The 27704-nt window shown below is 41.4% G+C and overlaps 1 protein-coding gene across 1 annotated transcript; it reads left to right on the top strand.

Annotated features, from left to right (window-relative positions):
- The first annotated feature begins 117 nt into the window (after nt 1-117).
- Nucleotides 118-20770, top strand: TMEM106B (transmembrane protein 106B). Its single transcript, XM_048510713.1, has 8 exons — nt 118-524; nt 7743-7952; nt 10419-10482; nt 12404-12563; nt 12673-12813; nt 12908-12957; nt 13399-13452; nt 15355-20770. Exons 2-8 carry the CDS (start codon nt 7745-7747, stop codon nt 15491-15493), a joined length of 816 nt encoding a protein of 271 aa, XP_048366670.1. The 5' UTR covers nt 118-524; nt 7743-7744; the 3' UTR covers nt 15494-20770.
- The last annotated feature ends 6934 nt before the right edge of the window (nt 20771-27704 follow it).

The raw sequence follows: 27704 nt of genomic DNA, 5'->3' as shown, positions 1-27704 counted from the left end.
TTGTAGTTTAAGGCCCTGGGATGTGAAGCCCACTCCTCTTCCCGTTCGAGCATTTCTTACTACAACTCCCATCAAGCCAGGCATTTTGTAAGAAATGTTTTCTCCATCCCTTGCAGAAAACTAGTCTGGCGGGTGCACCGGGGTGGGGGAGCCAGCGGGCAACAAACAACGAGCGGCTGCGCTAGTGGCGGGTCGTTTTCCTTGCAAACACGCAGCCGGGTGTATGTGTGAACGAATAGCCCCTGTACTCTGGTACAGCCCCTAACCTCTCCGTAAAGCCTGCGTCACAGCCAGGCCTCGCCATCCTTCCCAAACGCGCTCCACCTCTGCGCACGCGTGCTGAGCTAAGCTGAGCCCAAGGTTACCTGTTCGGGCTCGGCCCTTGTTTATCCCTCGCTGGCGTCGTGCCTGATTGCTCTCCTCTGCAATAGACCCCATCTCATCCCTCCCGCGTTCCCCACCCCGGCGACGCATCGAAATCCCCAAGTGGGAGAAGCCTGCAGGGACGCCGCCACAAGGAGCAGGTGAGGGATGCGAACCCCCCAAAAGGGACCCCCTTCCATTTTATTTCTGTCTCCATCTCGAGCGCTTGTTGGGAAAGAGTTGAATCTGGAAGCAAACAAGGCCGGTTTGGGGAGGCGGGGAGTAAGGCTATGTGGCCTTGGCGATTCCAGCTGTGGCGGGTCGCCTCTGTTTACGCCGAGGGCTGGAAGCTGTAATCCGAGATCTGGCGACAAATTCCCGTTTCAGCCTTGCAGAAAAGGGTGCAGACGGTAAGCTAAAATACTGCGGTGGCTGCGGAGGGGAGAAAGCAAAGAGTCCCCCAAATGCCGTGTTGTTGGGCCGCAAGAAAGTAGGCCAGGCTGTAGCCTGAAAATGTCCCCCTAATGGTGCAGTCCAGAGCCACTCGCAGCATTCATACCAGAAACCTAGGCCTCAAGATGATGGCATGAAATTTCCTCCTCCTCCTTTAAAAAGTTCAACCTGATTAAGAGTTCTGGAGAACTCAAGAGCATAAATACTATTGTGTAGTGTACTATATTGTGTAGTGGTTGGTCCTAAGAAAAAGGCTTCTGTGTTTTGAGTTTTTCACTTTGTCAGTTGCAACCATTTTTGCAATAACTGGTTTAACCATTTTAGGACAGCGCTGTCAGTTTTGTCTATGCTCCTCCTTATTCTCCGCCTCTTGCTTTCATCTCAAAGCACTGGTGTTTCTTTTATTTACATTCCTTTTTCCATGCTGCAGGTATTTCAAGGAGGTTTTGTCAGTCTCAAAGAAGCATGGCTTTGTGTTGGGGGTCTAAAATGTAGGGCTCCTCAAAGAACAGCATTTTCATTGCCTGCCCCTGTCCAGCAGGGGCCGAACCATGACTTCATCCCTATTTCTTCTGAACTGTGAAAGATACTGAAGTTTTAAATAATTACCTCTGAGCTATTAGTATAGATCAAGGGAGCAGAGCAGCAACTTTAATGTGATGTTATTAAAAAATAAAAAGATACAGAAGGGAAAAGGTAAGAAAAGGAGAGAAAGACTAATGAGAAAGAAAACAAAGAAATGAGGGAGGAGGAGGGGAGGCTGTTTCTGAGAGCTCAACAGCGCATTCCCACTTCTGATTCTAGATTTTTTCAGAACTGGTGGGTCTGGATCCAGACCTCTGCAGTCCACCTGCCAAATGTTAAGGTCCCCAGTATTTGGGGAGGCGAGAGCTAAGAAAAACTTGCTCTGCAGCTGGCAAAAGAGCCCCTATCAGCAATGTGTGGCCTGGGAGTATATAGGCTCAACCAGAGCGAAACACCATTCCACCGGAAGTCCAACTTTAATTTGATGTTGAAGATCAATATCTTTTTTTGTTTTACAACCGAGGGGAATGGTGTGTTAATTTTCATTGTGGGAGAAGTGTGTGTGTGTGTGGGGGGGGGGGACAACAGTAAATGATTATGAAGCATTGTAACTTCAGTTTCAGATAAAGAGTTGATCAGCTTCTTAATCAGACGTTATCTTCATAAGTAGAGCTACAAAAGTCTCATAGGAGCTGCACAGACAGTGCTTAATGTTTCTGTTGTTCTTAAGAAAACCTGATTGTGGCCCCGGAAACAATTTTCAAGCCATGAACACAACAAAATTACTCAGAAGCCTTTAGTTAAGCATTTAACCACTACATTTTAATGCCCCGGATGCATGTCAGAACAGTCTATATAGTTTTTGTAGGCCCTCTTCAAGGAATGAACAAGTAATACTTGAGGTGCTTGCTGGTTGCATATTGCTTGCTCAGAAGTAAGTTGCACAGTGTTCAGTGGGAATTAGTTGTGTGCAGGATTTCAGACCTCATGCAACATTGTGCCAATTTGTAGTTTACGCTAACCATGATTTGGAACTGAAACCACAGCATCTATAGCAGGCAAACCTGGTTTAGAGTTATAATTCTCATGTGGTGTTGAGAGTGAGTCACACGGTCAAACCATTTCATAGTGGTTGATTTTTGTGTAGTTTGAAGTATTGATGGTAAAAAATAGGGAAAGAATCACTTGACCCAAGAGAAGAGGAATAGGGAAGAGAGTCACTTGACCGATGTCAAACAAACAACTCTGGATAGTGGACTGCTCTGTAAACTGTTAACTATCATTTGGTTTCACAGTAATAGCCAAATAGATGGAGTCACCACACTGCCCTATCTTACACACAGCATTTCATTGAAATGTCCTATATGATAGTCGCTTGTTTTGTCTTTATATCAGAAGTTTTGAAGTACTGACCTAGTGAGCTTTCCTCTAATCCAGAGAGCTTAATTTAACTAGAAGGGGAAGGTTGTTGAACTAAAAACAAACATGTTGTCCTCTGGGGTTATGGGGCTCCTGTGGTAATAGGGTTGTCAGTAGAGATGCTGGAACACCTGCACTTTGGCTCATATGTTTGCCAATAGCAATCAGGCAGCCAATTAATTGATGGACTGCTCAGCTGTTCACAGCCTGGTTGAAACCTTTTGCAGAAACATGCTACTTGCAGCCATCAGAAGCCAGCTCCTGGCTGTTCACATGAATCATCTGGAAGTCAGGGTCCTCTGATCTCCCATTCTGTAAATTTCAGTGTGCCCCGAATTTGCTTAGATTCAGCAGTTTGGAGGGTGGGGTCAGAAGCCCAGGCTGATTCTCTTTCCCTCACGCCATGTTGTCAACTTGGCTGTAGAGAAAAAGGGGAAATTGTTCCACTTTTCCATAGCCTAAGCTATGAGGGAGAAGCAGGTCGCTTTGCTTCTTCTTGAGAAAAGAGCAGGGAAAAGGAGATACACAAACTTTCTCTTGTCCTTTTCGCGATGGGAGAAATCAGAAGCCAATCGCTTCACATTGTAGCAATTGGGGAGGGGAGGGTGGCTCAGAAACCCATTCTATAAGCTCTGAGTTAGCTTCTGATACAACCCTCTCCTCCAAAGTTACTATGTTCCAGCACAACCAACATGTAGGGAAGAACTAGGAGATGTCCTGATCAGCTATGAGGTGTCTTTTGACCAACAGGCAGCTGCAGTCTTGTTTGGCAGCTGTTCAAGTTGCTTGCTGTAAGTCGAGCTGTTCCTTCATGAGATCGTGGTCTGATTGTGTCAAACTCTGTGTGTCCAACTCTGAACCAGTTCAAAGAAAAGTTTGTAGCATCTCTGGTTGGCAGCAGGGTTCCTGTGCCTTTAACATCAGAAACCCAGCAGCAGAAGTTTTCTGAACATGGAGATGAAGCCACACAACTGTTAAAGACACAACAGTCCTCTTTAAGAAAAAACAAAAACTAGTATCTTCACACACTAGAACTGCTTACAGATGCAGTGTCTGGAATAGTAGTATAAATAGTTGCTTTAGTATTTCCAGTCCAAAGTTCTTTGTAGCTGATGCTTTCTGTGCCTGAGTGAGCGGATTAGGGGAAGAGTGAGACAGAATGGGTTGAATCAGCATTTTTTATGCTGGTTAAACAGCAGTGATCACCATTGATAGCCCAAAACAGCTATGCTGAAAACCATAGGATTTACAAATATGGAAGCCATGTGGGACAGGGCTGTGTAGGGAAGGGACTGGGTGAAATTGATTAAAAGGGGCTTGATTTTACCTATTGTGTGGTATTAGTGCCTATAGTGTGGCCTACGCAGGTTGCTTTGCCTAGTATAGATATGAGGTGATCTTTTCCAGAATCTCAAAATAATAGACTGTAGTTAGTACACAACACTAAAGGGGGGGGGGAGAGAGACATGAGGAATAATTACTAGGACAAACACTCTAAAACCAAGATTTTATACGCATAATTTTTCAGTGTTCCCATGAAAGAGTCTGGGGATAGAGAGCGAAGCATTATCAGCACACTCCTTGATACCTGGTTAGGTGGGTCAACAGATGACTTGGAAGAAGAGCTTGGAGGCAGTAATGAGCTCATGTGAACCAATCTGAACTTCACTACGGACAAGACAGGTGGTATTGGCTAATAATGTAACTGATAAGGGCTTAAGAATTCTGTTTAAAAGACAGGATCACAGCTTGCTGTCAGACCTAAGTGTACAAATAGAGGCCAATACCACCTGTCTTGTCTGTAGTGAAGTTCAGATTGGTTCACATTAGCTCATGGCCAGTGGTGGGATTCAAATAATATAACAACCGGTTCCGGTGGTGGGATTCAAATTATTTAACAACTGGTTGTTTACAAGCACCATTTTAACAACCGGTTCTGCCAAAGTGGTTCTAACCTGCTGAATCTCACCACTGCTCATAGCCCTAGCTGCAGTCTTTCCTTGAGAAGTGAGAATCATGGTAGCCTTGGCTATAATTATTGATGTTCTGATCACAGCCAGTTAAAGGTGTATACAGTGGTGGGATTCAGCAGGTTTGCACCACTTCGGCAGAACCGGTTGTTAAAATGGTGCTTGTAAACAACCAGTTGTTAAATTATTTGATTCCCACTATCGGAACTGGTTGTTAAATTATTTGAATCCCACCACTGTGTACCTTTGAAGAAACAGAATGGTTTCCAGTTGGTAAAGGTGTTAGACAAGGATATATGTTATCTCCCTATCTCCTCAATATGGATGCAGAACACATCCTACAGAAAGCTGGATTAGATTTACATGAGTGTGGAGCGAAAATAGGCAGGGAGGAAAATTAAAAATTTGCTGTGTCGGTGATACCACATTACTGGGAGAAAATAGTAAAGACTTGAAGCCATTACTGTGGAAAGTTAGAGGAGAAAGTGCCAAAGCAGAACTACAGCTGAACATCAAGAAGACAAAAGTAATGACTAATGGAGAATTACTCAACTTTAATGTGGACAGTAAGGAAACTGAAATTGCTCTAGAATTTCTATTTTTTGGCTGCATCATCAGCCAAAAGGGAAATTGCAACCAAGAAATCAGAAGGAGATTGAGACTGAGAAAGGCAGCCATGAAGGAGCTAGAAAAAATTCTTAAGTATGAGGATGTGTCACTGGAAACCAAGTGAATTCATGTCATAGCATTCCCTATTACTAGGTATAGGTGTGAAACTTTGACGATGAAGAAAGCTAACAGGAAGAAAGTAGATTCCTTTGAAATGGGGTGTTAGAAGAGACTGTTGTGGACCATCAAAACAACAACTACAATGTGGTTTTGTAGAGCAAATCAAGCCTGAACTGTCCCTGGAAACTAAAACAAGTAAACTGAGGCTATTATACTTTGGTCATATTATGAGAAGACAAAGAGTCACTAGTAAAGACAATTATGCTAGAAAAAGTTGAAGGCAATAGGAAAACACGAAGACCTGACATGAGAGGGATTGACCCGATAAAGGAAGCCTCGGCCCTCAGTTTGCACGACCTGAGCAATGATGGGACATTTTGGAGGTAATTGATTCATGGGTACCCATGAATTGGAAGTGACTTAATGGCACTTAATATACACACCCTTTTGAAGATTCTCTGGAAACCCCAAATGGTAACAGGATACCTCTTATGAGAAGGAGGCACAATTCTCAGTGCTGTCAGTTGCAAAGTTCGTACTTTATCAGTTGAGAAATCACTTTACCAGTTACCAGTTAGTTTCTGGGCATAAATTAAAGTGACTTCTTTTTGCCCTTAAAGCCCTAGAAGGTGTTGGTACTTGAAGTACCATGGAACATTTTTCAGTCAGGCTTCAAGCCCCCTATGCAGCACAATGGGCTATGCCTCGCTTTTAGCTGGTGTTATTGGCAGCTGAAGGGGGCTGTCCCAGGTTGAATGCCCTCAGGAAGCCAATTAAAGTCACCCGCATCCCTGGGAATGCCCCTATTCATGCTGGTGCCGGCCACAGCAGTGGAGGAGGAACATTGACCCAGATGTTGCGGAGCCACACAGCACTCTGCTTCCGGCCTTAGTGCCCCTCTTGGTGGCATAGATGCCACTTACGCTATCTGGACTGGCAGTGATACCAGCAGTGGGGTAATGCTGGCTCCACAGCCCTTCCTTCCCCTTCCCCATGGATTACGGTGTAAGTGTTGTCTCTGGCAACTTTAATTGTGTGTCAGGATTTGCTGCTAATCAGGATCCGAAACCAGAATTTGGGTGGGTTAAATATTACATTTGTACCTGGCTGGCATTGGCCAAGGCATTCTCTGTCACCTTGCTAAGACAGCCTGGAAAGGCACGACAGACTTTGCCTCATGGATGCCTGTATGAGCCTTTCTGGCCAGGGCTTAGTTTGGGTGGCTAAAATCATGGTGTTATTGTTAGGTATGTATGTATCCTAGCTAACTAGGGTTAACAAATCGTGGCGTTACTTGGAGGGATGATCACAATAATATTTACATCCCCTTGGGTGTTTTTCTGGCTGATTTTGCAGAAGTTAACCCTTGTCCTTTTAGGCCATAACAGCAATAGAAACTTATTTCTGTTCCTAAATCTTTCATTCACTTGAAGTTCTCTCCACTTTTCCTCATGTCCTCCAAGTCTTTTAGCATCATTTTTGCCAGTCATACAGTTAGAAAACACTGTGCCCTACATCCCCATGATTATATTTTTAATAAAAGATCATGTTCTTGTTTAGCCTCCTTATATTCAGCAATATTTGTTGAGGGAATTTCTTTAGCTCTAAATACTGGAAAGCAACTCTTCTTACAAGCTCCCGCAGGGGTTGATTTTCTTTATTGATGCCAGTTTGAATGTCTTTGCTGTATAAGAGAAAGGGGAGAATGGTACTTCTTTATTCCCTATTAAAATGTACCCTAAATACAGTTTCATGGATGTGATAGCTGTAGAATGAATAAATGAATAGTGGGAAACTATTTAGGTGATAGCAGATTACCAAACGGGGGCTTTTTGATCTTTCCATTTTTTTAAGGATGTTTGTCATCTTGTTGTTGATTGCAGGAAGTAGTACAGAACAAACTTCTAGTGAAGTTTCACCTTAATGACTAACACAAATGTCCAAGGTACAAGCTTTCATGAGGCAAAACCCTCGTTGTCAGATACATTTGTCAAAGTTTACTTATATCTGATAAGTAAAAGTTTACTTATATCTGATTACTGATAAAATGAGTTTATACCCTGGTTAATCTCCAAAGTGCTACTGGACTCCTATTTTGTTCTGCCACTACAGACTAACATGGCTCCTTACCTGAAAGTAGTACAGTCCCCTCAATGCCTGCCCAAAACGAAAACTGTGTAAATTTTTGTCTTGGAAATCATGATTAAAATAGTTCTAATAGTTTTCCATAACAGTGAACTCTTAATATCCTAAATTGTTTCCATTAACCTTTTCTGCCATCAGATATGGGGAAATCATTTTCGCTACCTTCCCATATATCTAGAGAAGATGGAAGTTCATCAGCTGACAATATGAAGAATGGCTTAGTGCATTCAGAGTCACACAGTGAAGACGGAAGAGGTGGAGATGTGTCGCAGTTTCCGTATGTTGAATTTACAGGAAGAGATAGCGTCACGTGTCCCACCTGCCAGGGAACAGGGAGAATCCCACGAGGTAGGTTTTATATCTACAATATTAGTCAAAAATGTTTTCCTCTTTCCCTCCCTTCAACTTTAACTTCATAGCAGTTTTGGAAAGTAGATTAGGCTGAGAGATGTATCAGCTGGCCTCAGTTCAGTGGGAAAACTTCATGGCTGAAGAGGGGTTTAAACCCTGGTCCTCATGGTTCAAATTCAACATTGTGTCCGCTACAATATACTAACTGAGCAATGCTAAACAGAGGTTAAGTGAGCTTACTGGACTGTAACTCTATTTTAGGATTGCACTGCAAGTCTCCTGTGTCTTGCCTTCGAATCATCCAGCCAGTATTCCTGGTTTTTAAGCAAATGCTTTGTAAACAAAAGTGCACAGATTAAAAACCTCTTGAGATCTGTAGCGGTGACTTGCCTGGCTATTTCAAATCAGTATTCAGCATGCATTCACAAAGACTTGCTGTTTCTGCCCCTTTTCTCTGCTGTTTCTGCATCTTGCATTCCATTACCTGCTCATCCATGATCCACTCAACATGTGGCTCATCAGATTCTTGTTATTAAAAGGAATGAAACTTTTTCATAAGTTTTGTCCAAGTTGTCACAACTAGTCTCACAACTGGTTTTGTCCTAGTTCTCACAACTATGGCTGGCCTCTTGATCCTTTAGCCATTCTTCCTGCTGCGTCTCCCACCACCCCCTTTTTTTGTCTTCTTTTTCAACTATACCTCCCAGTCCATCCTCCCCACCCCTCCCCGCCATCCGTTTCCTCTTGTTCCCACTGGCAGTTTACTTTGCTTCTTAGCAGCCTCAAGCAGATTGTGGGAAGAAATGATGCAGATAAAGAAGGCTTTTTTTTCTCTCCCAGAACAACGAATGTGTTAGCCTTTTTAGGGTATTTCTTCAAGTTTCTACTTAAAAGGCAGAAATAGTACTACTTCCAGTCTTCTTGTAGCAGATGGAAGGGGGAATCGCGGGACTGTTTTCTCTAAAAGTATAATCTTCTACTCTGTCCATGAACTTATATAGATTTTTCACAAACCTTATAATTATACCAATATAGTTATTCCAAGTTATAACATCAAGCCCACCTAAATCGCCAAAAAGGTTATTTTGTTTGATTAGTGTAAATTTTTTCTAAATGTTGCATATTGTTACTTTTAATTAGAAAAAATTACAGGTCTGGTATATCAATTTGATTTTACTTAAAATATTTATTTGCTTCATTTATGCCTCACCTTTCTCCTCATGGGGAACAAGACCCATGTCATTCTCATCTCTTCCATTTTAACCTCACAACAGCCTTGTGAAGTAGTTTAGCCTGAAAGAATGTGACTGGCCCAAGTTGACTCAGTGAGTTTCCATGGTAGAGTGGGGATTTGAACCCAAAACTCCTAGATCTTAGTCTGACACTTCAATCCCTACCCTTATTTTTCTGTTTTCAGTATATAACCCATACAATTGGGCCAATATATTTGCACTCCTTGTTTTTTTTTGGAACTTCAGGCAAGAGAACTGTGACAACCTGGAGAATTGCTTCTCTTATTTTTTTCCCCTGAGAAATTGCAGGCCAGTGTGCACTCAATCATATTCTAACCGCAATTATATTTGTGGTTGGAATCTCTTCGTCAGTCAAAAAAGTAATTATGTGAACACTGCAACAACCTTTTTTGCCTTAAACTGCTGCATGGTGGTGAGAGATCCATTGGACCACTTTTGTTATGGAGCTGCATTTAAGAGTAATGACAGTGGTTGTGTTTCTTAATATTGAAGTTCAAGGAAAGAGGGCATGAACCCAAAATGAAAGGATGACAATTACAGCCCTAATCTAAGTGGGGTGAATAAGGATTGCTAATGAGAAGTGATTTACATTGTGTGGGATGTACCGATTTGAAACTCAGTTCATTGCAGTCTTGGCTCCTTGATTACTTTAAATATGTGCTATGCTGACTAACAGTTGTTGTTTAGTATTTTTAAGAACTTGCTTCCTGATATTTTTTTGTACAAGAGGATTCTTATATTTAATCTAGATACATATTTTACAATTAGAATTCTCCAAGTGGGGACCGGTAGGGAATTCACGGTGTGTGTGTGTGTGTGCGTGCGTGCGTGCGTGCGTGCGTGCGTGCGTGCGTGCGTGCTACTTTCCCCTTCACAGCCAGCTCTACTAGCCTATCTTCTGTCTCTGACAAAGGCTGAGGCAGCAGGTAGAGATAGGAGCCAGGAGGGAGCGGCACTGCTGCTTGCTCACCTCTTCTGCTGCTGAGGGGCAGGTGCTAAGTAAAGAAGGAAGGAGCTGCAGCAGCAGCACCTCTATACCCCCTCCCCCTTCTCCTGGCCATCACTGTAAAATAAAGGAGCATCCTGCACTGTATGCCAGCCTAGATATGTTGATGTTTTCAGTGCTGTTAGCCTAGGGTTTTACATATTTTTATTGCAGCAATTAATACAGAAATCTTAAGGGTCTGAACAGCTGCTTTTTACCCTTTAGGACAAGAGAACCAGCTGGTTGCCTTGATTCCATACAGTGATCAAAGGCTGAGGCCAAGAAGAACGTAAGTTACATCAACAGTGGGAATATGTGGTATTGGTAGCTTCTTATCTAACAAAATTCTAGTGGCAAAATAGTACAGTAAAAACTTGGTCATCCAACGCTTGATTATTCAGCAACTTTCTCCTTACCTAGACTAAGCCAATCTGTTGACCCGTGTAACCTCACAGTTGGATTACTGCAACATGCTGTGCACGGGGCTGCCCTCAAAGATAACCCGGAAACTGCAACTAGTCTAGGATGTGGCAGCCTGACTATTGTCAGGAGCTACCTGCTGGGATCATAAGTTACCATTTTGCGTAAATTACAGTGGTTGCCAGTCTCTATCTGAGTTCAATTCAAGGTTCTGGTAATGAGTATTAAAGCCCTTCACAATCTGGGATCTACATATTTGAAGGACTGTTTCCTTCCATATGTCCCTGTGCATGAACTATGGTCATCAGGCAGTCATCTGTTGGCTATTCCACCACTTAGGGTCGCCTGCCTGGCTTCGACCAGAGTTTAGACCCGGGGTCTGCAACCTGCGGCTCTCCAGATGTTCATGGACTACAATTCCCATCAGCCTCTGCCACCATGGCCAATTGTAGTCCATGAACATCTGGAGAACCGCAGGTTGCAGACCCCGGGTCTAGAACATTTCTATCATGGCTCTGGCTCTACAGTATAGCCTCTCTGAAGAGATGAGGGGCGAAGAGAGAATTTCAAGAGACACTGCAAGGTCTACCTGTTTGCCTGAGCTTTTGAGGGAGTCTGAATTGGCAGGTATCTTCTAAAAGGGACAGGGTGGAGAGATTTGGGGATTGTTGTTTTGTTTTTGCCTTTAAATTGAAAATGTTTTTGACTGTTATTAAAAGCCACATTGCATTTGGTATGTAGTGTTACAGTTGAATTCACACTTGGGGATCCATTAATCTCATACACGTGCAATGATTTCCTGACATAACACCAGCTGATATGGGCTAGGCTGGGCTGCATTGCTAGGGGCCCTCACTGACTGTTGGCACAAAGTCCTACGAGCAGAGATGTTCTGCCATGCTGGGAAAAGAGCAGTGCTGTGTTGTAGAATCTTATTTTGCTTGTAGCCTTGGATGGCAATACCTTTTGAAGGCCTATTTGCCATTTCAGTTGTATCCTTTTGTGGGAGTTAAGGGAGAGTGGATCATCCCCTATGCCAGTGATGGCGAACCTTTTCGAGACCGAGTGCCCAAATTGCAACCCAAAATCCACTTATTTATCGCAAAGTGCCAACACGGCAATTTAACCTGAATACTGAGGTTTTAGTTTAGAAAAAACGGTTGGCTCAGAGGCGTGCGTTACTCGGGAGTAAGCTTGGTGGTAGTCGGTGGCTTTGCTTTGAAGCAACTGTGCAACTCTTCCAATGGGTGAATCACGTCCCTAGGAGGGTTTACTCAGAAGCAAGCCCCATTACCAGCAACCGAGATTTCTCCCAGGTAAAGGATTGCGCTTTAGTTCTTCACATGAAAATCAGTGAGGTTTAACAGCACTTAACAGGGTTACCTACACTGCTTCCCAAAACTAGGTCTTAGGTTTAATGCTAATAATCGAGCCCAGCGGCCCAGGCCAGCCTAGATGTGGGGGGGGGGGGAGCACTCTGCCCGTGTCCACAGAGAGGGCTCTGAGTGCCACCTCTGGCACCACTGCCCTATGCAAACAAACTCATTTCAGAATGGCTGGCTGGAAAGAAGTTAAGCGAGTTAGACTGCAATCCTGTGTTCACTTAACTGGGAGTAAGCCCCAGTGAACACAGTGGGATTTCCTCCTGAGTAGATATGCTTAGAATTATGCTGTTAAAAATATTTAGAAGGCAGGGAACATATATAGGGCTCCTACATCAGGTTTAAAAAGGAGCCTTTTGATACCATTTTTCTCTCTCTTCTCTCCCCCTGCCCTCCTGTTTTCTGCAGAAAGCTTTATGTGACTGCTTCTGTAATCGTCTGCTTACTGCTTTCTGGGCTGGCAGTATTTTTCTTATTTCCTCGCTCTATTGATGTGGAATACATTGGAGTCAAGTCGGTGTATGTTAGCTCTGAAGCACCGAAGCATGTAATATATTTAAATATCACGGTAAGATCATTAAGTTAACCTTTGTTTCTTCCAGTGCTGGTAATTAGTGCATCTTTTAAAGATGCTTCCTCCTTTATTCATCTTGAATTCTAAATGCTCTCTTCTGCAGAATACACTGAACATAACAAACAACAACTATTATGCGGTGGAAGTTGCAAACATTACAGCTCAGGTGCTACTTTCAAAGACTGTTATTGGGAAAGCACGGCTGAACAACATCACTCACATTGGCCCACTAGATATGAAGCAGGTAAACATGACTGCATTTGTAACAAGCTTTGACTTTTGGGTTTTGAACAACAATCTTTTGCCTCAGATTCTTATACTGAATTTTCTCCCTCTAGATTGACTACATGGTACCTGCGATTATACAAGATGAAATGAGCTACATATTGTAAGCGATTCTCAATCTTGTTTTGAATGTATAGGGATGGGCAGGCTTGCCAGTCTCCGATTAGGGCTGCAGTATCTCTGGAATAATAACTGATTTCTAAACCACAGAGATTGGTTCCTCTGGAGAAAATGGCAGCTTTATAGGGCAGAGTCTATGGCAGGGATCCCTAGCCTTTTTGAGTCTATGAGCACCTTTAAAATTCTGGCACAGTGTGGTGGGCACAACCACAAAATGGTTGCTACAGGAGTAAAAGCCAGCTACAAAATGGCACCTGGGGATTATTCATAGTCACACAGTAGAAATCCTTATGCCATGGTATTAGCTGTTGCCAAAGCAATATTTAAAAAATTGCACAACTATCAAGAGAAATCAAAATTGTGTGTGTTCATTTTAGCTTGCTAGCATTTCTTTATATGTATTGGTCTATTTTTTCCTTTATAGTGAATTCTGTACCCTACCCTCTATCAAAGTGCACAACATAGTTGTAATGATGCAGTAAGTATCAGTTATATTTTTTACTTAACCTGAAAGCATCTCACTTGCCTGTTTTTGCTGCGTTTGGTTTATTGGTACTGGTGCACAGTGAAATGTGGTGGGAATAATTAAACAGCTTCACGTATAAGCATATTATGGGGCAATCGGTAAACTAAAAAATGCAAGCTTGAGTCCATAAGATTCTGTAATACATATTTATATATATGTGTGATAATGTCAGGAGTCGGAAGTCAATGCTAATTACAATAATAATTGTGATGTTCCAAATATATTCATTGATGTAGAACAGTGGTTCTCAACCTTCCTAATGCTGCAACCCTTTAATACAGTTCCTCGTATTGTGGTGACCGCCAGCCCTAGCATTTATCCATTTTACAGATGGAGAGCAGTGATGCAGAGAGTCTTAGGCAACCCCCGTGAAAGGGTCGTTCGACCCCCAAAGAGGTCACGACCCACAGGTTGAGAACTGCTGATGTAGAGTTCTAGAAAAACAGGCTCTCTGGGAAACATCTGACCTCTTATGACTAAGGAACATGTAGTGATATTGGCACAGAGTTACTGCTGATTGTCATGAAGTGTGTGTCAAGTAGCCCTTGACTGTCTGGAAGCTACAGTAAGTACAGAATGTTGAGGCCATGGTGTTGACTGGAGTGGGTCATAGGGACCATATCACTCCAGACTTGTCCTATCTACACTGGCTTGCTATATGATTCTGGGCTCAATTCAAGGTTCTGGTAGACCTGTACAACCTGGGACCAACATACCTTAAGAATAATCTTCTCTTATATGAACCTACCCATATGCTCTGGCCATTTGTGGTAGCCCTGTTCTGGTTGCCCCCACCATCTGAAGTTAGATGGGTGGCAACCCAAGAAAGGGCCTTTTTGGATGTGGTCCCAAAACATTGGAATGGTTTCCCCAGGGAGATTCATCTGTCTCCTTCTATCAGCGTCTTTTGCCAGTAGGTGAAGATTTCATTTCATCTGGCATATCCCCAATAATGGTTATGAGCCCCTTTTCTGTTGTGTTTTTTTTAAAAAATTAATTATTTTATCATTTTAAATTTATTTTAATTGATCAAATCTTTTAAATTTTTTTTATGTTTGTGGTTTTATGTTCACTTGCCCTGGTGGAAGGGCAAATCAGGCGGGCAACTGTTTCAGCCTTCCCTGGTGGTGGGATGTGGTACAGGACACTACGCCAGTGTCCCTGTGCTGTTGCAGGCACAGCAAAGGCAGTCTGGGGGCATGGCTGAGGGAGGGAGCTGACATTCGTCAACTTCCAGCCATTGCCCCCATTGCGCTGGTGGTATAAGTCTGTTAAGCCCAATGGGGGCTTCCCAGTGGTGGGGAGGCTTTTGGGTATTTTTAGTCTCCCCCCACACTGCTGAGAAGCCCCCTTGGGGGCAGCAGTGCATCTACAGTGGCGGGGCTGTTAAATAAGTAAATAAGTTCATGAATTGTTGCCAGAGGTACTGTGTGATAGGAATTGGTGTAAACCCCTCCCCGCTTCCATGATCTGAGCAGGCGAAGAGGAGTGGCAATCTCCTGTCAGCCCTCAGTCTTTAAATATGTGCTGGAAAAGAGAGGGGAGCATATGTATCATCTAGTTCAGTATTATTGGAAAGATTGGAATCTGGTCACCCTCTTAGTTTGCCAAAGCTGTGTATTGCTGGAACCTTTTAGAAATGGACAAGCAAACTTTTCAATGTGCAGTTAATTCATCTTGCTCTGTTTGGCTTATACTTTTCATATGTAATAGGTAATCTCTAAAGCTGTGATTTCAAATATGTCTGATAGTAAGATGATCTCTTTCTATTTTTGTGAACTGATAGTTTAAAATTAGCTTACTGTCAGCCTGTATCTTCCTACAAACCACGTGTCTTTGTTTCTTCTTCTTAAGAGTGACTGTGACAACCTCGTACTTTGGCCATTCTGAACAAATATCTCAGGAGAGATATCAGTATGTAGACTGTGGTGGAAACACAACTTATCATCAGGGACAGACAGAATATCTAAATGTCCTCCAGCCGCCTCAATGAAAAGACCGGAGTTAAAGCTTGTATGGGGAAAGAAGATTGCTGTTGGTTCATCAGTACAGAACTTTTGCTCATATTTGGTACTAACTTTAAAAGGGCATCTGTATATAGTTTAACTGTCCTGAAGGCTTTGAGACATAACAGAAAAAGTGCAAAATGTATATTATTCGAAATGAGAACTTCTTCCTCTACTTTTAATGTGTAAGTATTCTGTCAAAGTGTCAGGAAGGAAATGAATCCTAAATTGGTGAGCTTGTAGTTTTCGTACATGGATTCACAACATCAGTGTGCAACCACATAATTGTATAAATGACACTGGGTCACTTAGAAGTGTTACCTTTGAGAAGTTGATCACAAAATGGTTATTCTGGTTATGACTATTTCATTCAGATGACAGCCTGTACATCTGATGAACTGAAATGTATTTAGCTGTGTTAAGGCATTTTATTTGTATTGTTTATATACTACCTGACAAGGTTGTTGAGGCAGTATAGAATACTAGAACAACCAATAACAATTCGAACCAACACAAAACAATGAAAAAGCCACTATTATAATTTTAAATCACATTAGCAGCAGTTAACAATTGCTATAAATAAACTTGCCTAATTTAAAATTAATTCAGTAGCTACAAAACCCATGCAATCAGGTAAATAAAACTAACCACACACACAGATTAAAAAATCTGGTCATTAATGGCCAGGATAATTTTTTTTAAAGCCTCATAACTGGTCCTAAAAATTGAACAAAGAAGGGGAGAGTAGATTCTAATAACAAGGTGTCACCACTTAGCCATTTTCGTTATTGCCCTGCATCTCATTTTGCAAGCGAGAGTACTCACTGGGGTTCAAATGCTGAACTTAGAAGCTAATATTTGCTTTAACAACTATACAGCAATTCAGTTTTCATTGTACTAGAATTGTTTTAGTCTGTTGCAGCTTGTATGATTTTTAAAATTCTGTTATAGCTTGTATGATACAATCTTGTTTCCACAAATCTGACTGATCTGCTCGAACTATTTGAGTAGACTGGAGATGTAAATACCCTTGGGAGACAGAGAGATTTGCAGAATGATGGGAGCAGGATAAAGTGTAAACTATGATTCATAAAATGTTATGTAGGAAAAACAACCCTAGCAGTACATACCTGCAAACTTTACTGTAGGGAAATATATATATATATTTGGAAGTTATTTTATCTATATATAAAATATATATATATATAAAATAACTTCCAAATTTGTTGATCAGCATAATGCAATTACATGCTTCAAATTTTGTGTTTCAGTTTTAAGATCACTTAATTGCCACTGTAATAATACTTGACTGTAGACTTTCGACAGCTTTGTGATAATTAAAAATGTGAGTCAGAATTCAGGCTCCACCCCCACCCCCCAATCATACGTGTTTTCTCAGTTTTCAGATAGGGAGCTGAACTAGAACAAAGTCATAACTACCCTTTAAAAGCACACATGCACAAGGTTAGTTAGAGCTGAAGTATAATTTTACTTGACATTATCTTAGTACTGAACTGAAAAGGGAGGTCACTGTTGTAGTGCTAGTACGGCTTAACTTGCTCTCTCCCATGGCATTCTAGTAATGATTGAAGGGAAGCAGTGACGCGGACATGCTGGAAGAGGTGGTTTCTTCCTAGGTTGGCCATGTTTATGTTAAGCAACCCTGTCTCCATAACCCATTTTTTCCAATCCTTACTACCATTAGTGGAATGGTAGGCAGCAGGCCCATTCTGCTACTGCTTTTATGCCTTTCAGGTTGTTTGAGTAGGGGTGGATATAAGGTGCATCCACCTGGTAAGAAAGCATTTTGTTATTGCTCACTTGCAGTATTTTTCAGTTCACTGCATTTTCATCTCAATGTGTCTGCTTCTTCCATGTAAGATACAGTAAAACAACCCTGTTCTAGTAGAATATAAAGTGATTACTAACCATTTTAAAACTCTGGGCCATGTTAACTCAAGTTAGGCAATAACAAAGTTTCACTGGTTTTTGATGGGATAAATTTAAGCATGTGGTTAATTTTTCTCATGGAAGTTAAAAATTAAGCACTTCTACGTTTTAAAAGAAAACAATATTCTTTAATGAATTGGCAAGGGTTTGATACAACCAACACTTGACAAGAAAGGTGAGAGTTTGCAAATGGTAATGATATCAAATGGGAGTATTCTCCTGCCAACCTTCTTCCAGTGGGTGATCTTAAAAGAGAAGAGTCCTTAAAGAACCTTGTAAGGCCCATAGCATATTTGCTTGACTAGGAGAGATCTATGCAAGAATTACCGTATAAAGCTACCGGTATATGGATTTCTATAAAATTGTCCAAAACTCTTATTCTGTATCTCAGTTCAACACTTGCATTCTGCTGTTGAGGTGATGGGAAGTGTTTTGGAATTTGCTTTGTAAATAGATGTATATTTCACAGTAGGTAGTTTTATTTTGGTCAGGTGATGTTTCACTGTCAAAAAAGGTGGGAATCTGTTATCCGCTTGTCTTACAGCTCTCATTCTGTAGCTGAAGCATTTTGCACTTTGAATAGAAGTTGGTTGGATAAAAATCAGCAGTCCTGGTACTGCATTGTAGTACCACTATATGTGCTTTTGATGGGAAATGAATAATTTAGGGAGTCATTATTAGGTAGTATGTTAATTATGGAATCTGTTCAGTATAATCAAAATACAATCATGATTATTTTACACCTCTTAAAGACCAGCATTTAGACACTTGTTCTATAAATTTTAACATTCCAAGGGTACTCTTATTTTTCTGTAACAATACCTTTTGGAAGGTTTTACTGCATTTCTAGTGTATGTGTGTGTGGCATTAACATTGCTGAACTTTAATTTGTAATGAACTATTGCTGCTGAACTTTTACTTTGATACAGTTTATATAAATTGGCAATGGAGTAAAACCTTGCAACATTTTGAGACTTCCATGTGTGAGGTAAAGCATGGGCTAGCCACATATTGTACAGCCAATCTGTTTGTTTAATTGGGAAAGTGTCTTAAAAGAGCTGGACAAAACTCCTGGGTAGACAGAATCAAAGCACAATTCATTGCCATCTTATCTTTGTCTTCAATGCCTTTTTTCTGATTTGTATCCTATAGGTAAGTTTAAGGTATTGCTGCCGTAAATGGGGAGAAAACTCTTGCATTGTTTGAGCGTGGAGCGTAGATCATTTCTTAAGTATTTTAACCTGCGCTCTCAGCAGAGCAATTATCGAGGGAACTTTTAATTTCCAGTTATTTATTTATATATGTATATACATATACACAAACTAATTACAAGCCTGCAACTGAAACACATCAACAGATCAGTGAGGAGAAAGTTAGCATTAGGCAAATCTTTAAAACATTAAAACCTGCCAAAGGGCATGAAATGGACCACCTGCAGTTAGATTCATGAGGGAAGGAAAATGCAACAGAACAGTCTATACAGTAAAGGTTTAGGTGGTATAGAAAACTTAACTGGTGTCAAGCAGATAGCTGAGGGGAGCCACCCTTGTGCTTTGTTCTAAGAGGGTACGCAGAACCAAGATTCTCATTGTTCTCAGCTGGTTAGCAGGTAGCCCTTGAAGTATCCTACTCCCAGACAATAATTAACACTTCAAATAGTGCCCAGAAGTGAAGGTAAAGTATGGTTTGTTTCTTATAATTGGCATAAGCTATAATGTTGGTGTTGTGTCGTGTGCCAGCTGATGATTCCAAACAGTTTTCAAAGACAGTTCCAACTTGTGTTCCTACAAAGTCAAGGAAGGAACACAACTTCTACATAGGCTGAAGTTTAAAGATTCTAGTAGTTTCAGACATGCCTTGGTAGTCATTCAGTTGTAAGTTTGATCTAATAGTGCCCCTGAGGTGTGAACCTGCTGTGGTAAGACATGTACAGCTCCATTTATAATGGGCTGACTTCCCAATCCCTGATTGGCTATATTATCAACCAACAGTAGTACCTCAATATTTTCTAGGTTTTTAATTTACCAGCCTGCCTTCAGCATGTTACTGCCATCAGATACTTTTTCTGGTTTTGTAAGGCCTCACCTCAGTCAGTCGTAAGAAAAAAATAGTGTGTCTTAAGCGTGATTGCTTTTCATTCCAAATCTCCTGATATCCTCTTCCTGTGATCTCATGTAGATGTTAAATAGTATGAGAAGCAAGACTGAATCTTGCAGGATTCTCTAGTACAAGTGTTACAGAGTTGAAGACCTGTCCCCAGAATTACCTTTTAGTACCAATTGGCAAGATAATAATGGAACCATCAGAACTCAGCACTTCTAACACCTGTCTTTGTTAAGGGGATGCTGTAGCTGATAGTACTAGAAACTGCTGAGAAGTTCGGGAGAACCAATAAGGTCATATTTCCTGTGTCTCATGGCATAAGCAGCAAAGGCAGCATCCGTTACAAAATCATTGGAAGCTGGTGTGAGACGGGTCTATATAACCCATCTTATTAAAAAGCCCAGGAATTCCACAGCAACCATTGACTTGTGTACCTTATTTTAAAAAGGAGGGGTGTGTGTAATTGATAGGGGATGACAGTTGTTCAAATTGCTTCAGTTCATGGATGGTTTGATGTTTTTTCCCTGAAAGTTTAATAATTTCTTCAAGGCAGTTGGCATTATCCCCGACTTCAGTAAGGTTTCTCTGCTCTCTGGATTTGACTGAGCTGTAAGATGTAATGAGCTGTGAGAACAAAGGGTTTTGGATGGGTGTGGTAGGTCATACTCCTTCAAGTATGTTTTCCCTATCAGACTGCCACAAGTAAAGTTCATCTAGCACGTTCTGATTTTGAGTGAGCTTCAATCACAGTTATACTTCTAGAAGTCATTTGTTGACATATTGGGCAATCAATTATAATTTAAGATGTGCAGTAGGCAATATTTGAATGCTAGAGATAGGTTCATATTTCAAAATTTGTGCTTTTCTGTCCAATGGAAGGTTGATTGCGCCACATCATGCACTGGATAACCATGTTCTTAGCTGGCAAAGGTAGGGCAGGCCCTACAATTTTATTGGGTACTAAAAATTTCTACATAAAACACAGATTAATTTAATGACCTACTTACTGTTCACAGTTTTTTCAAAAGTGACTTCTGTTCATTAACCACTACTAGTGTTCAAAAATGCATATAATTTATGTATAGAAATACTAAAAGGTGATAACTATTTTTGTAATTTCAGAAATGTAATTGTTCCTGTAATAGTGTGTGGCAAATGATCTGTATGCGGTATTTTAAAGCATGAATAATAAAGCTTCTCTATTCAGTGTGTTTTTATGGATTCTGTGATGACTAAAAATCTCTATGAATCTGTGGTATTGTGACATCTTTTCTAGCTGTTCCAGATGAGGTGGACAATAATGAAGATCCACTCGTATCCCTAAAAAAGGGATTGCTTGGTCACATGACGAGAGGCTTCCCTGCTGAGTAAGCTCAAAAAGCAGCTGGAGGGAGCTGATTTGGATTGGGGCCATAGTGCTGAGAAAGGGAAGGGTAACTCCCTGCCATGAGGCAAATGGTTCATCTTTCTCATCTAGCTCTTGTTGGGAAAGTGTGTATAACAGGGGTCTCCAACCTGCGGCTCTCCAGATGTTCATGAACTACAATTCCCATCAGCCGCATTGGCCATGCTGGCAGGGGCTGATGGGATTTGTAGTCCATGAACATCTGGAGAGCCGCAGGTTGCAGACCCCTGGTGTATAAGGTTGATGATGATGGTGGGGAGATGTCTTGTGGAGAAACAGTAGAGTTTAAACTCTGATCTCGGTGCCACAGCCCACATCAGAGGGGGTATGCCTGCTTTCTCAATTTTAATACATGGCCCCAACCTTAGCAGGGATCCTTTTCAGGAGACAAGAATATGTGCATGTGAGTTACACCTTGTAGCACAAATCTAGTGTCTGGTGGGAACTTGAAGACTTAATAATTTTGTTATGGCAGACACTCTTGTGGGTTAGAACATACATATATGTACTAAGCTACAATAAGGAGACAATATCCAGTGCATCCAAAAGGCTTAACAATGCAAAAAGTAGTGGTGGGCAAATCTTTCTTAAGGCCCTCTGACCTCTGCATAGGAACCTGACATACTGAAGTCCAGTGGGAATGAGCTCATTTTTAACTTGAAACATGGAATTATATACTAGCTATGGGTACCAGATTTTGTTGCCTTGAGGTTGAAAGAAAACACTACATTTAAAAGGGTTTTTTTTGCTTCTTTCTATGTCCGTTCTTAAAATTGGTATCAAGGTGATCTTATTGTGTCCCAAGCAAGTATGTTAGGTGGTGAAAAAATGGGAAATAAAAAGGACTCCATCTCCTTCTCTAGTGAGACTGGACTGGGGATATAGTTCCAATTCCTTACAGTAAGAATATTCTTAAGAGTGTCATGCATTGTTGACTTCTCCCAACAGATGGTGCCATATATTTTGCTTTCATATCAGTAATATTCAGTTACATTGTAAGACTGTGACAGTTCTAAATTCTTACTGTTAAGCACAGCAGAAATGATGTACTAATAATCTTTCTTCATAATAATAAATACTAAAGGCTTGTGTGAAAACAAGAGCCTGTTATATATTAAATTTGTGACTGAAAAGGAGACATTCCCTTAATGTATGAATGCACAATTTTAGTAGAAGCTAGGATGATTCCATTTGTGTATGGAATTGAGTGCCCAGCTAAATTGTGCCTCGGCTAGTTGGACAACTTATCCAGGCAGGCAACTACAGCATTGGCAGACAAGCATTTTGCAGCAGTCAGTCCACACGGTAAGTCAGAGACACAAATTCTTACGTCCAATGGATCCTTACTCAGTCATGCTGGCTAATAGATGGGACAGGGAGGGAGGCTCACATGCACACACACACTGGGCAGGCAGTAGCTGGACTTTGGGAGAGTAGATCTAATGGAAGATGGGGAGGAAGCTATCTCTTACTCCTCTAGTGGGCCAACTGTGAGTGGAAATGGGCAGCACATGGCAGCCTTTACGGTGGGTGACTATGTTGGCCTCCATAGTCTTGGTGGTCTTACCATAGAGACTTCAGGGGTGAAATCATACAGTGTGTCATTTTTTTTCTTATGCTGGGCATTGCTGATGGTGGAAAGTGGGGACTAATAGTGGGAGACTGTCTACTATCATCTGTCACATGGCAACTCTGATGGCTCAAACAGTGAAGCTCTGTAACTATGTACAATATATTTTAGGCTGGATCCAACCAGCTTTTCATCTGGGGTAAAAAGAAAAAGGGGTCCTTTTTGTCCACCCAAAAAGGCTATGCTAGGATGAAAAGCCATGTGGAACAGGAGCTACAGTAAGGAGATGAATGGGCAACATGCGAAAAAGCTGGGTGGATTCAACCCTTTGTGTAACAAGCATCAACAAAACTGGATTTTGTTTTAAGTCAAGACGTTTAATTTCTCTTATGTGCATTCATTTCCACACAGCTTCATTAGCAATCCTTTGCTGTCCCTGTTTTACTTCTTCCCCGCCCCCAGCTCTTCTGAAATCTATTTTCCCCTCATCTTTTTTCCCCTGAAACAGCTTGATTCCAGGGGGTTTGCCAGTCTGAAATGCCTGTGCCATTTTGAGGTCTACTTTGCCATTTTTTTCTTGGGGCAGGGTAGACAGGGATTCCTTTTTTTAAAGAAAAAATTGCATGCTGCATTATAACAGGCTAGTGGTAGACCATGTGTGCAATGAACAAACCATCATAGTAATCAGAAGGCCCAGAGCAAGCAACCAACCATTGGTTTGCTGCCTCTTGGAACATTCTTTAGTGAATACTTGTGCACCAGACCTGGACACCACTTTCAAATTCTGTGTGCAGTGTGAGCAAACAAGCCAAGGCATGAGAGAGACAGCCAGCAACCATATGAAACCCTTGTGGGCAGTGGGCACCTTAAGGTGGCGGTGAAGGAGCCAGCAGCCCAACAAGCCCCAGGTATCTGAGACTACTTCCATTCTCTACTGACCAAAAGAGGTGCCTGTAAGGTGTGCTGTGTCCCTCCCTAACTTTCTGTGAATAAAATTAGTGCATACTTCTAACAAGTGGAGCATAAATGCAGCACAATTTGTTATTAACAGAATAAGACCAGTGCAAGGGTGCTTTGAAGAATCTCAACAGTAAACTTTCAAAACAATATTCCCTTAGCCCTGCAGTCAGCCATGATTATAGCTGTGGTGAAAGGAAATTAAAACAACCTATCTAACATGGGAAACTAGCTCACCAAAGGGCAGACAGACCGGCAAAGTATGATTCGCTGGTGGGCTTTGGTGGCTGTAACTGCACAAGCCAATGGGAACTAATGGAGGCAATAAATTGTCCCATTGCTCCAGTACAACTGCAAAAACCAAAACAACAACAAAACAAAACTGAACAGTCTGTAAATAAAAGTATGGCAGACACACACAGGAAGTTCCACATAAAACAAGCAGTGTGGAATGACTGACCCAATTGTTCTGTGATTGGAGGTGGCCCAGAGATAGGGAAAAGTCAGATTAGGCAATGAGAACTGCCCCATGCAGGCAATGAGCATCTCTTATAAATATCATATCTACACATTTGAAGCCTTTATATTTTCCTTCCAGTTGGGAACTGTCCATTATTTTCAATTATGGAATTATGTTGTCTTTTGTTTTAAAATGTTCTCTCCTCCAAGGGTAAAAGTTGCAGTACGTTGGCTCAAAAAGAATTGGGTGTTTTTTTTTTGCCAACATAGTCTGTGTGTCAGTGTTGTTAGTTCAATCATTTAATTAAAATTTTTGTAACAAAGCAATGTAAGTCATTTTATGAAATTGAGGTCCTTGAAAATTAAATCCTGTATGTGTTCCTCATAGGACTTGCAGTCACTGAAATATAACAGCTAGAATATAATTAAGATAATTTTAATAGAATTTCAAGTAATTTGACATAAAGATAAACAACTCATCCCTGTAAAAAGGGTGATGTTTATTGATGAGAAGTGGCATCAATATTAAAGATTTTTTTAAAATGAGAGGGCCATCTTTACCCTGTCATCTCAAAACGTAATGAAATCTTGCTTTTGAATTTGTACAAATGGATATATAATTTAAAACTATTCTAAATGATAAAACTAAAATGATAAAAAATGTTCATACTTACTAAAGTATATAAAGTAAAGTACAGGGTGACTTAAATAAGATTGTATCCTTCGCTTTCGATGGATTGAGAAACCTGGTAAAAGCACATTTATTACTTTTCCAGTTTTCTTATTTTTTAGTTGGCAGAAGACTAAAAAGCCATAGATCTCTATTTTTCCTGCTGGTTTTGGGTGGTTAAAGGAGCAGCGATGGCGTAGTTGTTAAGAGCAGGTGCATTCTAATCTGGAGGATCCAGGTTTGATTCCCCGCTCTGCCACCTGAGCTGTGGAGGCTTATCTGGGGAATTCAGATTAGCCTGTGCACTCCCACACACGCCAGCTGGGTGACCTTGGGCTAGTCACAGCTTCTTGGAGTTCTCTCAGCCCCATCCACCTCACAGGGTGTCTGTTGTGAGGGGGGAAGGGCAAGGAGATTGTAAGCCCCTTTGAGTCTCCTACAGGAGAGAAGGGGGGAATATAAATCCAAACTCTTCTTCTTCTTCTTCTTCTTCTTCTTCTTGAAAGCAATGGAATGGTGCTGAAAAGATGAATTAATTGCTAGGAACTCATAATTTGGGATCTGGGCCAAATGAGTACAGCCCACATCCCTCTGGTAGAACTGAGGTGCCAGGGAGGCCTGCTCTACTCTACTTGCATTATTAGCCTGAAGAATGTTAATAGGAGACTGAATTTATAGCCAATTAGTTGCGCTTTATTATAGGTTTCTGCTTATTGTAGGCAAAGTATTGCTTCCTAATAATCTTCTAGAATAACATCTACCATGTCCATTGGAGAATATCTGCCTTTTTCTAAGCCCCTGCTGGAACAGGACAGAGATGTACCAAGTTGAGAAGCTGAAGAAGGTATCATTATTTTGGAGGCGTGTGCAATTATTTATTATTTACTGCCTTAATTATTCACCTTGCCTTTCTTCCCAATGAGGACCCAACAGACTTACATCATTCTCTTTTCTCACAACAACCTTGTAAGTTGAGTTAGACGGAAAGTATGTGACTGGCCCAAGGTCACCCAGCAAGCTTCCATGAATCTGAACCTCGATCTCCTAGTCCAATACTCTTAACCATGATACTGCACTAGCAATCCTTTTCCCCCCAGAAGAATGCCTTGCCTGTTAAGAACCACCCAGGAAACTAGCATTGTTTTATCATGGGAGGGGGGGGGAGGGAATCAATAACTTCCTGGCAACAGAAACAGAACACCAGTTCTCATGTTCATCTCACACCTATTGCATGCTGAAAACCAACATACCCCATGTTAAGGCAAAGGGCATTGAGGTCTGGAAAGATGAATGAATAATGAATGATTAATGTAGATACAGAGAGATGTATACAAGCTAGCACAACACCTTTCTTGAAACACAATGAAATGTTGAAAGAGAAGAGATAGGATCAGTGGTGGGATCCAAAAATTTTAATACAGGTTCCGATGGTGGTGGGATTCAAACAGTGGGTAGGGAGGTTGCTTTAGTAACCCCTTTTCGGCACTCAGAAAAAAATTAGTAACCACTTCTAGAGAAGTGGTGAGAACTGGTTGGATCCCACCTCTGGATAGGATTGGAAGTCCTTCAAGGGAGGTAATTGAGTTGGATTGTGTGTGTGGCTGAGCCAGCAAGAAAGGAAAGGTGCACAAAGATCCCCCCCTTCCCCCCCGCCCCCCCACACAAAGCTGCAACACATTATCATAGCTACATTCCCACCAACTGGGAGGCATCTTACTAGAGATTTTTAAAACTGAAAAGTCTCTAAAGATAGCCATGAAACTGCCTGTGCACGCTGTAGGTACAGTTACGACTTACACAGCGTTTGTAGTTTTTGTCGTTTCTGTAGCTAACCATCAGACTTAGCTATGCTTGCTAGCAATGAAAAAGATTGTGTACAAGGGCCAAAGCACCTATTTGTGACCATTAGTTTTAACATGGCACACTTCTCCTTTTGTGATTTAAAAATTCTGTCGCTGTTTTCATCCAGTCCATGCTTGACCTCATTCTACCGGTCAGTCTAATTTGATAGGCGATGGTTTGGGCGCAGATGCTCGGGGCTCCAGTGTTTAACATTTTTTCCTTGAACTCTCTCTTCTGTGTTTCTTAAATACCTTTTATGTAGCTGGTGAGTGCGTAGCCTTTAATGCCCTCTCACGATATAACGTTCATTAGTTTAATTGGGCTTCTGGAGAACCATTCTACAAAACACATTACAATAAAAGAGTACGTCCTGAAGCATTTCAATTTTGTTAGAGGGCTAATGTGATAATGTAGAGATCACAGAAAGAGCTGTCTGTAATGTGCTGGCACACTGATCTGAAATGTTTGCAGCTGCATATGTGCCTGCAAAAGTCATGCTGCTAGAGCTGGTGCTTTGCCCAGTGCTCGACATTTACCTGCTACAACAGTCCATCTGAGGGCCAAGATGTTAGAAAGTTTCCACATAAATGCCCAATTGCTGAAAAAGCATTTGCAGCCTGAGAAGAGAAGGAAATTTAAAACGCCACACATTATGCAAATTCTTATTTCCTCTTAGAACACTGCTGTGCTATACTGTTCTCCAAAGAGCAAGTCTCAGAATGATATGGTAATGTTTTTGTAACTACCTTTTTTGCCAGACATTATTTATAACTACTTTTCTTGCCTTAAAGCTACTTTCCGCAGCTTGAAAAATCACTTTGGCTCCACGGTTTCTGCATTTAACCAAGCGAGGACATGAATGTTAAATGTAGCTCTGTGATTCTTTTTCCTGACATTAAAAAAATGAAATACAGCCCCTGTGACTGGGATTTAATGGGGAAACGAGAGCGATGGAAGTCTTGTACTATCCTTCCATTGAAAATGGTCTTTGTCAAGCTGCATTTAACCACTAGTGGTGGAAAGTACCATCAAATCAGTCAAGTTGTGACAATCCATGACATTTTTAAGGCAAGATACATTCAAAGATGGTTTGCCATTGCCTGCCTCTGGACTTCTTTAGGGGACTCCCATCCAATGACTAGCAAGGGCCAACTGTACTCAGCTTCCAGCATTCAAAGAGATCAAGTTCACAGTCTTTAAGCCCACCTGAGGTAAATTTACACGTACTCATATTTTCACCTC

This window comes from Sphaerodactylus townsendi, linkage group LG11 (assembly GCF_021028975.2).
Source record: "Sphaerodactylus townsendi isolate TG3544 linkage group LG11, MPM_Stown_v2.3, whole genome shotgun sequence".
Lineage (NCBI taxonomy): Eukaryota > Metazoa > Chordata > Lepidosauria > Squamata > Sphaerodactylidae > Sphaerodactylus > Sphaerodactylus townsendi.
The sequence above is the reverse complement of the archived record's forward strand: the minus strand, read 5'-3'. Positions and strand labels throughout refer to the sequence as shown.